General features: G+C 42.6%; 1 protein-coding gene across 1 annotated transcript in view; it reads left to right on the top strand.

Annotated features, from left to right (window-relative positions):
- The window catches only part of crim1 (cysteine rich transmembrane BMP regulator 1 (chordin-like)), a 201,832-nt gene that overhangs the window by 92,621 nt on the left and 97,072 nt on the right, over positions 1–12,139 (top strand). Inside the window, exons 3-5 of the mRNA XM_046367155.1 lie at positions 1,266–1,508; positions 2,312–2,432; positions 2,558–2,679. Coding sequence (XP_046223111.1) covers positions 1,266–1,508; positions 2,312–2,432; positions 2,558–2,679 — 486 coding nt within the window. The remainder of the gene's footprint in view (positions 1–1,265; positions 1,509–2,311; positions 2,433–2,557; positions 2,680–12,139) is intronic.

The following is a 12,139-nucleotide window of genomic DNA, read 5'->3' as shown; positions in this document are numbered from 1 at the left end:
TCCCCTTCGTGTCTCATTCATTCAATTACATTCCGACCACTCCCTCCACACCAGCTCCCGTTAGTCCTACTGTTAGGTGCCTCCTAAGAAGAGGTAGGTTCAGGATAAACAATCGTTTATTAAAAGTCCCAACACAACAACAACAGGTGGGGAAACACACTCAAACGAAGTCGCCACACAGGGAAATAACGTAACACGCGGAGGAGAAACCTCTACTCCTAATTACCATCCAAACGTTACGACGACCGTGAGATAACAAAACCCTGTGGCGCAACCACGCACCCCTAACAGAGCAACAACAGCAATCCCGCACAAATAATTAGCAGGCAGCGGAGGTTAATAACCCCACCGAAATGAACTACGGTAATAGATCCAAGAACAGTGCTGCTGTGTCCTCCTGGCTGTTACAATCCGACTTTGCACTGCTGTAGATGTGCTGTGTGTCTTCCTAAAGTCACTTTGATATGTTGTTGAGTGAGAAATAGTTGACAACCTGCGTGTGCACCAGCCTTTCCAGCACTTTGGAGACAGCACAATTCATACTGGATGGTAGTTGGCCATATCCAATTGTGTGTGCGTCCCACTTTCGATTTTGTGTTAATGGGTTTGTGTGCGTGCATGTCACATCTGATTGTTTGTGTGTTCAGCTTTCTGCCTGTTAGCCTCCTGCGTCTGTGTGTTATGCGGAAAGTGAGGGCATTAGTGCGCCATACCTCTCTCAGTTCCTGTTTGTTTGCTGTACTCATAATTTCAGCAATTTACATTTCACTTCATTCACGTTCACGTCAATGTTGAATGCTTGTTTTACCTGCCCATCTGATGCACTTTTATACATCCTTCATCTAGCTCTCTGTGTAAATAAAGGTTGGAGTCAGAAAGAAACTGCTGTGCTTCTGATGGAAAAGTGTCTTTACTGATTGTGTGTATAAAAGTTTGGACTTGAATGGTAAATAGTCCATTCGATTGACTGCCCAGCCGACACATTTCAGGTCCTTGAATGTCCTTTGTAGGTTCTTAAAGGTTAGCAATAACGTTCCCGATTCCTCCAACGTTCATTTGCCGAATGTTCTGGGTGTCCCAACAGTGTTCCTTTCAGAAACATTCCCCGAGAAATTCAGACATTTTTTAAAGTTTCAGTTTGAAATGACTTGAAATGTTTTTACCCATTACACTAAAAGTAACAGCCAGGGCAGATTATTTCATCTGTAACGGTACAAATATTGTCTTAAAGCTACAATCAACAATCTGATCTCTCTCTCTTGCAGAGGAGCGGCCTGACTGTTCCAAGGCGCGGTGTGAGGTGCAGTTCTCACCCCGCTGCCCTGAGGACGCGGTGCTAATCGAAGGCTACGCACCCCCTGGAGAGTGCTGTCCCCTGCCCAGCCGCTGTGTCTGCAGCCCTGCAGGGTGCCTGAGGAAGGTGTGCCAGCCTGGATACCTCAACATCTTGGTAGCCAAGGGCTCTGGGAAGCCTGGGGAATGCTGCGACCTGTACGAGTGCAAACCAGGTACACTAGCTACAAATAACAATTTCTAGCAACTATTTGTGACATGGCAATATTGTTTTCTGATTCTGATACTTAGCTCATTGTAGTAATAATAATAATAATAAATATTATTATTATTATATTCCATTTTCTGAACGCATTTCCCAAGCACAATGCCCAAATTGTAGGCTACATATGAATGTGTTTGCACTCATGAATGGCAGCTGCATCCTTCCGACAGTGGTTTATCACCTCGAGTTGTGGTGTAATGAAGGCCCTAGCCCACAGAAGGAGTGGTTGCCAGGATAGGAATGTGCTGGTGCCGTGATCTCCCTGTACACACAAACAGACAGCATGACAAATCACGTTGCAGTTAAAATACTGACACGTCTGTTTTCTTAACACACACTACTCCCAATGTGCTCTTCTACAAGATGTTTCATGGTTGTCTCTGTGTTATGCCCTCCCTACAGGTATGCTATCTTAATTTGATCACTCTGTTATCACAGAAAATGTTTCTGCATTGCAGGAAATGTAAATTGTAGTCTATTTGAGGTTTAAAAAGTCTTTTAAGGTTTGTAATTTCCACTTAAAAATGTCAGACTTGATTTGGCCTTCCGAATAATGTATCAACCCCTACAAAAATGACCATTAATAATTCACATTTCCTGTTGCTGCAAGATTCTTTTCCTGCTGTGAGAAACTGTTCAAATTAACATACTTAATGCAGCTCTGATGACTCTCTCTGTATTGTGTCCTACCTAGCGTTTAGTGTGGACTACAGCACTAATGGTTGTCTCTGTGTTTTACCCTACTGTACCTAGTGTTTAGTGTGGACTGCAGCACAGTGGAGTGCCCTCTTGTCCAGCAGGTTCAGTGTCCACCTGACAGTTATGAGACCCAGGTGCGTCTCACCGCGGACGGCTGCTGCACCCTCCCCACCAGGTGTGCCTCGAACTTCCTCTGAATGCAACAATCAATGCACTTTCTTTGGCTGTTATATAAAGTAGTCAGGTATGAGGGTGTATCCATCTGATGTTTACTAACTCTACGAATCCCCCTCTCTCTAGGTGTGAGTGTTTGCCTGGTCTGTGCAGTTTCCCGCAATGCACCGTGGAGAGCTCCCGCCAGGTGGTCTCCCGCGGCGACGGTACCCCCGGGCGATGCTGTGATGTGTACGAGTGTATCAACGGTGAGCTTGGCCCTTCTCTCTCCCTCTGCTTGGCGCTGAACTGCACAGCACCAGTCTCACTGTGTCTGAGCTGTTATGCAGGGTGATGGTAAAGCCCTGTTTTCCTGCTTTCTTCTCTGGATCCTTTTGAAAGAATATTGTGCCAGGCCAGCTAACGGGGGATGTTTGGAGATAAGCACTAAGACGAGAAAATATTTACACTGAATATATTTACACTCGGTGGGCGTGTTTGATAAATACAACCTCATACCTTGCTGGATGTTAGGTGGAACCTGCTATGTGAAAATCCTTCTAACAACAGGATAGCATATTGACTGTTGAAGAGGGTTGTGTTGGTGGCATGTACTCGGTGAGAGGATGGCAAATGTCAAATATCTTTTGATTTGTTTAACACTTTTTGGTTACTACATGATTCCATATGAGTTATTTCATAGTTTAGATGTCTTCACTATTATTCTACAATGTAGAAAATAGTAAAAAATAAAGAAAAACCCTTGAATGAGTTGATGTGTCCAAACTTTTGACTGGTACTGTATTCTAATTAGAGCTTAAACAGACGGGTTTATTGGTGTTAAAATAGTGTCATGCAGCCTGTCATTTTTGCGTTTATACTTTTTCATAAGGACAACGACAAGTTGAATGTCGGACGACAATGTTCATGATGTCACTGCGACAACTGTATACAGACATGTCGATAGACGCAGCATAAACCAGCCTTTAGTCTTGACATCTTTGTTTGTTTAGTTCACTACCGTACTCACTCTGTTTAGCAGAAGGCCTCACATGTGAATCCTTAAAGAGATTGGCGGGGCTAAGGCTTAGTAGAATGCTGAATTGGTATAAGCAAAGATGAGCTCTCCAGTAAGTGTACCAAAACATTCAGGGACATTTTCTGAAAAGTGTGGTTACAAGTTTATCAACTTTCAAAGCAGAATTACTCTCCCAATTTTCCTCAACTGTAGTGTAAGATATACCAATTTTTACTTTTATCCAATGTAAAAAAAACACAATTTCAAATTTTGCTACATAAGACTGAATCGAGCCGGCCAGTCACAAATTAACGAGAGAGTAGGAGACAGGAGGTTGAATGGGCAGAAGATTATTTTCATATTAAAGCAAATTCTCAAGGATTTACCGAGCCCACATTATGAGCGGTGGTGAACTTTCAAGTGTGAGCTAGCCATTAAAATAATAATTTCAAGACCTTGCATTTAAAATAAAGAAATCTCCAGTATATTTACTCTGAGAGGAGGTCTAAGAGAGCATTGGCATACTGTATGTTGCAAATGATGTAGAGAAAAGCAAATCTAGCGAGGAGGAGATTTTTCTGTTGGTTGACGTTGGGGCGAAATGGGAGAGGGTGTGACAGGCAGTGCGGCGCTTCCCTTCCCCTCTTAGCCCTATTAGCTAGAACAAACATCTGTTGGCGATGTAGAGCCAGGGGTCTGTGTCATCCCTACATCCTGCTGTGAAATTGCCTTTTGTATATTTACTGATTTCAGAACAAAGAGACATGCGTTCAGAGATCTACCCTCAGAACATCAAAGCACCAAACAGAAATATACACTGATTGAACAGCTGGCTCTATGGTGGCTTTATCTGTCTGCCTGAAGGGAAGGAGGGAGCTGGAACTAATATTCTCCAGCCGAAAGGGGTGGAGGGTGGAAAGGAAACAGGGAGAGAAGATGAACTCATCCCAAAGGGTGGAAACTGAACTGGGGATCAATAGAGCAGCTGCCGACTGTGAGAGTCAGGTCCCAACTCCAGCCATTTAATAATGGGAATTGATGGGAAATGATGTAAATATATCACACACAAACAATGCACAAACACAAACACACACACACCCCCCTGCAACACTACAGTTGTAATACTACCTGAACTCTTCAAGGTTTGCTGACTCTTACACTTGTATAAGACTGTGACTCACCAGTAATTAAGATAAAACTATTACAAATGATTTGATTTGATTTGATTTGAGTTGTAATACTACCTGTGTGGTTTGTGTCTTAAGGCTGTGACTGTGTGTGTGTGTGTGTGTGTGTGTGTGTGTGTGTGTGTGTGTGTGTGTGTGTGTGTGTGTGTGTGTGTGTGTGTGTGTGTGTGTGTGTGTGTGTGTGTGTGTGTGTGTGTGTGTGTGTGTGTGTGTGTGTGTGTGTGTGTGTGTGTTACAAGGGTGACCTGACTCAACAGCAGCTGTTCTATTGATCCCCAGTTCAGTTTCCACCCTTTGGGATGAGTTCATCTTCACTCCCCGTTTCCTTTCCAACCTCCACCCCCATGTGTGTGGGTTATCATCCTACTTACATAGGTGTTCTAAGTAATTGATAAGCACATATGTCTGGCTGCTCAATATGGCGGACACACTGTGTGTGTGGAACAACATTCTGTTCACAATCAATGACTACTCACAGTGTTTCAGTGTTTCGCTACAGGGGAACTGAAATTCCAACAGCTGTGTTATGGTGGTCGTAGGACAATCTGTACTCCGCAGATAAGCGTAATTTCAGACTCCTTGATTTAGCTGTTAAACTTGATTTCACCATTGCTTTTTCCTCCATTGTGTGCCCATTCGTTTAATGAAAGGCAGTTGAATGGACATAAAATATTTAATGTTACATGTTTCATGTTAAAAGCATTATAGCTTGCAGACTTATCAAAGAACTAAAGGACATCATGTCTGTCATCTAATGCTACCTCCTCACAACCATCTGTGTTGGAAGCACTACTCAGGGAAGACAAACAGGCCAGGACATAGGAAAGAAGGTTTGACTGGATGAACTGTGGAAGCCATCTGCAAACAGTGGTGTCTGCAGGCTTCTGTTGTCCCACTCTGACAGCAAATGTTAGCAACAGCAGATGAGACAGTTAAGGCACTCCGCAGAGCATGTTTGTAATGGCCTTTGAGCCTGCTGCTCAGACACACACACACACACACACAAGCCTGCTGCTCAGACACACACACACACACAGTTAGGTACAAGCTAGCTTCCTCCTCAGATGGTGATGTCACCCTCCTGCAGGGGAGATCAAATCAAATCAAATCAATGTTTATTTGTCACATACACATGGTTAGCAGATGTTAATGCGAGTGTAGGGAAATGCTTGTGCTTCTAGTTCCGACAATGCAGTAATAACCAACAAGTAATCTAACTAACAATTCCAAAACTACTGTCTTATACACAGTGTAAGGGGATAAAGAATATGTACATAAAGATATATGAATGAGTGATGGTACAGAGCAGCATAGGCAAGATACAGTAGATGGTATCGAGTACAGTATATACATATGAGATGAGTATGTAAACAAAGTGGCATAGTTAAAGTGGCTAGTGATACATGTATTACATAAGGATGCAGTCGATGATACAGAGTACAGTATATACATATGCATATGAGATGAATAATGTAGGGTAAGTAACATTATATAAGGTAGCATTGTTTAAAGTGGCTAGTGATATATTTACATCATTTCCCATCAATTCCCATTATTAAAGTGGCTGGAGTTGAGTCAGTGTCAGTGTGTTGGCAGCAGCCACTCAATGTTAGTGGTGGCTGTTTAACAGTCTGATGGCCTTGAGACAGAAGCTGTTTTTCAGTCTCTCGGTCCCAGCTTTGATGCACCTGTACTGATCTCGCCTTCTGGATGATAGCGGGGTGAACAGGCAGTGGCTCGGGTGGTTGTTGTCCTTGATGATCTTTATGGCCTTCCTGTGACATCGGGTGGTGTAGGTGTCCTGGAGGGCAGGTAGTTTGCCCCTGGTGATGCGTTGTGCAGACCTCACTACCCTCTGGAGAGCCTTACGGTTGTGGGCGGAGCAGTTGCCGTACCAGGCGGTGATACAGCCCGCCAGGATGCATCTGGCGTGCATCTGTAGAAGTTTGTGAGTGCTTTTGGTGACAAGCCAAATTTCTTCAGCCTCCTGAGGTTGAAGAGGCGCTGCTGCGCCTTCTTCACGATGCTGTCTGTGTGAGTGGACCAATTCAGTTTGTTTGTGATGTGTATGCCGAGGAGCTTAAAACTTACTACCCTCTCCACTACTGTTCCATCGATGTGGATAGGGGGGTGTTCCCTCTGCTGTTTCCTGAAGTCCACAATCATCTCCTTAGTTTTGTTGACGTTGAGTGTGAGGTTATTTTCCTGACACCACACTCCGAGGGCCCTCACCTCCTCAATCAACCTCACCACCTCAATCAAGCCTACCACTGTTGTGTCGTCCGCAAACTTGATGATTGCGTTTTATCTCTGTGTGTGTGTGTGTGTGTGTGTGTGTGTGTGTGTGTGTGTGTGTGTGTGTGTGTGTGTGTGTGTGTGTGTGTGTGTGTGTGTGTGTGTGTGTGTGTGTGTGTGTGTGTGTGTGTGTGTGTGTGTGTGTGTGTGTGTGTGTGTGTGTGTGTGTGTGTGTGTGTGTGTGTGACCGGGATTCCTCCTTCAGCCAGCTAATCGAGGCTATTCACCTCTCTAAGTTACCTCCATGGCAGGAGCAGAAAGCCCACAAACCTGAGAAAGACCTGCAGTGGAACTACTGGCAGGAGCCTCGATTATCTGACAGAGGGAGAGATCCTGGTCACACACACACTGCACTCAGGAGGAAAGATGCCAAGTTCATAATGTTGATGACCATTCATGTCTCCTCAGTCTGCTCCGAAAACAGTGAGACAAATAGAAGCACGTGTTTTTGTCTGTTTTCTAGTCAATAGTCAGTTCTCATGTATGTGTCCTTTTGATGCTATGTGATGTTGTCCGATGTGAAGATGCTCAGAGGAAATGGAAAGCCTCATGTCTTGTTGGTTTGAATGGCATATGAGAACAGAGTATTTTTCATAGTGACTGTTGTTCCCATGATTGTAAATTAAATGGCATGTGGTGCTGTTAGTGTTATAAACTGGGAAAGTTATTATTCTAAACACTCACTCAGCAGGCTACAGGTCTTACCAAGGAAGTTGATAAAGACCAGACTTTTTACAGTTTTTTTTGATTGCTTAAGCAGGATTTTCAAAACAGGGCCCGTGTTTTCAAAACACTACACACAATTAGCACAATCACACACCCAATTAGCACAACCACACACCAAATTAGCACAATCACACACCCAATTAGCACAACCACACAGCCAATCAGCACAACCACACAGCCAATTAGCACAACCACACAGCCAATTAGCACAACCACACACCCAATTAGCACAACCACACACCCAATTAGCACAACCACACAGCCAATTAGCACAACCACACACCCAATTAGCACAACAACACACCCAATTAGCACAACCACACACCCAATTAGCACAACCACACACCCAATTAGCACAACCACACACCCAATTAGCACAACCACACAGCCAATTAGCACAACCACACAGCCAATTAGCACAACCACACACCCAATTAGCACAACCACACACCCAATTAGCACAATCACACACCCAATTAGCACAACCACACACCCAATTAGCACAACCACACACCCAATTAGCAAAACACTACAGATTCTTTGCTAAATTAAACACTCTTGTAAAAACTATACACTTCTTTATAAAAACCACACTTTGTTACCATATGAAACACACACGTTTCACATTACTATACTCTGTTTGCATGAGTTACACTCTGCTGTGATAAATCCAAAACACTTTTAGCACTTCTACTTCCCTATGATTAGAGTAGGCTACTATCAACAAAGTACAAATATAATGTAAATTCACCAAACACTACACAAGACCAATGTTGCAGACTGAAGAAACTCATTTGTTTCTCAACATGCCCAACTTGTTGACATGGAGATTCATAATACTGTAACCAAACGTCACTTTACGTATTGTAAGTTAAAAAAACAACAACAACAAAAATAACTAGACATTGTCTCTTCGTCTTGCTGGATCTGGCCAGAGAATTTCATCAACATCGCAGGCAATGTTGTCATTAGCAAGACACCTTCGGAAGAAACGTCTTGAATGACGAATCCATCCTTGCATTGCTGCTACCTCCATCTGGTCACAGGCCTCCTCCATGGCTTGGATGAGGGGTACCTCAGCCTGGAGACGGAGATCATATACCTTCCACAGCCATGCCGAGAAAAACTCTTCTATAGGGTTGAGGAATGGAATGTGGATGTTGCTGAAACCAGTTCTGAACCAGAGCAGAGCAGTGGAAAGATACATTGTCCCAGACAACAATGTATTGCATATGATCGATTTGATTTGCTGCTGTTATGTTGTGCAATTGGTCCAAGAATGTAAGTATGAGTGCTGTGTTGTAAGGGCCCATATGGGCATGGCGGTGGAGGACCCCATTCTGTGTAATGGCTGCACAGAGTGTTATATTACCCCCACATTGCCCTGGGACATTGACTATAGCCCTGTGGCCAATGATGTTTCTTCCCCTCCTTTGTGTTCTCGTCAGGTTGAACCCAGCCTCATCTACGTAAATGAATTCGTGCTGGATCTCCTCTCCATCCATTCGTAAAACTCTCTGAAAAACAGCGTTAGGCAAAATTATGTAGTTCAGTGTAGATCTAGAATACATATTACAGTACAGTAAAATATTATGAGACAGTATGCAAGATCACACTGCTAAAGTGAATACATACCTCGGCATAATCATGCCGCAGTCATTTCACCTTTTCGGAATTGCGCTCGAAAGGCACTCGATAAATTTGCTTCATCTGAATATGTTTTTTTTAGGATGCGTGGCAGTGTTGATGTTGAGACCTGATGGATATCGTTGAAAATGGCGTGGTTATTGACAATGTTAGCTTGGAGCTGCTTGAGTGTTATAGCATTGTTGGCCAAAACCATGTTTACTATCTCCCTCGCTTGCTGTTCTGTGAACATAGGAGGCCTTCCCCCTTGTCGTCCCTGACCCTCAATTCTGTGTAGAAAAACAGTATACAATAGTACAGTAATTTCACAGGGAAAGGTAACAGAAGGGCTGATAGTGCATAGAATACAGTACTGTAAGCAGTTACTGAAACCGTGCAGATGTTTTTGATATGATGATATTTTTACAATACCTATTTTCCAGTCTAAATGTTCTCATCACACTTACCACTGTATATTGGCTTAGATTTGGCTGTACTCGCAGTCCAGCCTCCCTCAGCGTCAGGCCGTGGTTGACAACGTGGTCAACCAGTGTTGCGCGGATCTCATTTGTCAGATTCGGTCCTCTTTGAGCACCTTCTTGTCTTCCTCTTCCTCCCCTTCCTCCTCCTCCTCCTCGTTCTCCTCCTCCTCCTCATCCTCCTCATTCTCCTCCTCCTCGTCGTCGTCGTCCTCCTCGTCGTCGTCCCTCCTCCTCCTCGTCTTATTCTGACTCTGACTCTTTCCATTGTGCTTGAAGACCGATGAACTCACCTGCTGCTTTTTATAGTGCTTATACACCTGATTGGTGTGTCTACAATTAAGCAAACGAGTGTTTGCACACATGATGACTGTGTTGAACAAATTGGTTGGACGGTGTGGTAATTTGACAGTCAGTGCTTTGGTATTGCAAGGACGTGACTTCATGATAGATTTTTGTGTGTAATGTATGTTAAGTGTGTTTAGTGTTTTGAAAATCACTGTGTGTAGAGTTTTGCAACAAGTGTGAGGTTGACAATGTGCTTATAGTTGTGCAAATATGGGCTGATGTTTTACTTCTTGAGTGTAAGGTTTTGCTAATAGTGTACTACTTTTAATTTTAGTGTTTAAGCAATCCAAAAAAGTGTAATAAATATGGAATTAGTGTAGTTTGGGGAAGAATCTATCAATTGTTGAATAGAATCTAGTCATAGAGCTTACTACAGATGTATGATCTAAATATGATCCCTGTGATCCAGGAGAACATTCTGAAATGTTCTCCTGGAAACATTCTGAAATGTTAAAGTGGAAATTGTACATTTCAGGAGCTTTTTTAAACCTCAAAAGTACTACAAGTTTTACATTGCAGGAAATGTAAAACTTGTAGTACTTTTGAGGTTTAAAAAGGCTCCTGAAATGTACAATTTCCACTTTAACATTTCAGTCTTATATTTTCCCTTAAGAAAAATGTATCAACCTCTACAAAAATATCCATTCATTATAATCCACATACTAATTTTAATTTCCTGTTGCTGCAGGGTTCTTTTGCTGTTGTAGCAAACGGGCTCAAATTAAGATCCTACATCTGTACACTAGACTTATGCTGCATTTAGTGGAGCCAGATGTTTTATAGATGTGCCTGTTGTGTCTTTATTTTTAGCCACTTGTTTATCCGTCTGTGGTGCGCTCTACTGTCTTCCCGAGCGTCATGCTCGCAAAGGAGCAGTAAAAGCTGCTAATCTCTGCTGGCACTTATGGCAGGTATACTTAAAGTTGGCATTTCTATTGAATGTGTGTGGCATTTGGATCGAGTGAGTAAAGTGCTACTATTGCAAGTGGACATGCCGGTCTGTCCTTTATTCAATGGTAGCAGAAGGCCACTCATGCTTGAAGGAGGCAGTTGAGAGGAGCCTTCTGCCAGGAATACAAGGAGACTCACATATTTGAGCAATCTTGTTGACTCAGTACTGAATTTGGGGGGGGGGTGTACAGATGTGTACAAATGAACAAGTATGTTAGTTTGGTTTCATGTACTTGGAGATGACATACAGTATCTGCCAATTCATGCCCTGCAACGAATATAGTAAGAAGCAGGTTGATGCTATCCCAGGCAGGCTGTTGCTATCTAACATAATCTAGACAGCCATTTCTTTTCTGAAGAATGATCCGACCACATTGATGTTGTTAGCAGTTGATGTTATTCTTTAACTTCTTGCGTCGAGCCATCCCGGATCCGGGATCGTGAATACAGCCTCAAGCTCATTACCATAACGCAACGTTAACTATTCATGAAAATCGCAAATGAAATGAAATAAATATGCTAGCTCTCAAGCTTAGCCTTTTGTTAACAACACTGTCATCTCAGATTTTCAAAAATATGCTTCTCAACCATAGCAAAACAAGTATTTGTGTAACAGCATTTAGCGTTAGCATAGCATTTAGCATTAGCATTCAACAGGCAACATTTTCACAAAAAACAGAAAACCATTCAAATAAAATCATTTACCTTTGAAGAACTTCTGATGTTTTCAATGAGGAGACTCTCAGTTAAATAGCAAATGTTCAGTTTTTCCTGGAAAGATTATTTGTTTAGGAGAAATCGCTCCATTTTGTGCGTCACGTTTAGCTAAGAAAAAAACCTTTATCCAGGATTGTGTAAATCTATCCGCAAGCTCATTAGCATAACACAACGTTAACTATTCATGAAAATCACAAATGAAATGAAATCAATATGCTAGCTCTCAAGCTTAGCCTTTTGTTAACAACACTGTCATCTCAGATTTAAAAAAATATGCTTCTCAACCATAGCAAAACAAGCATTTGTGTAACAGTATTGATAGCTATTGATAGCTAGCGTTAGCATTTAGCGTTAGCATTCAGCAGGCAACATTTTCACAAAA

Source organism: Oncorhynchus gorbuscha, linkage group LG10 (genome assembly GCF_021184085.1).
Source record: "Oncorhynchus gorbuscha isolate QuinsamMale2020 ecotype Even-year linkage group LG10, OgorEven_v1.0, whole genome shotgun sequence".
Taxonomy (NCBI): Eukaryota; Metazoa; Chordata; class Actinopteri; order Salmoniformes; family Salmonidae; genus Oncorhynchus; species Oncorhynchus gorbuscha.
This window is presented reverse-complemented; position numbering and strand designations above follow the sequence as displayed.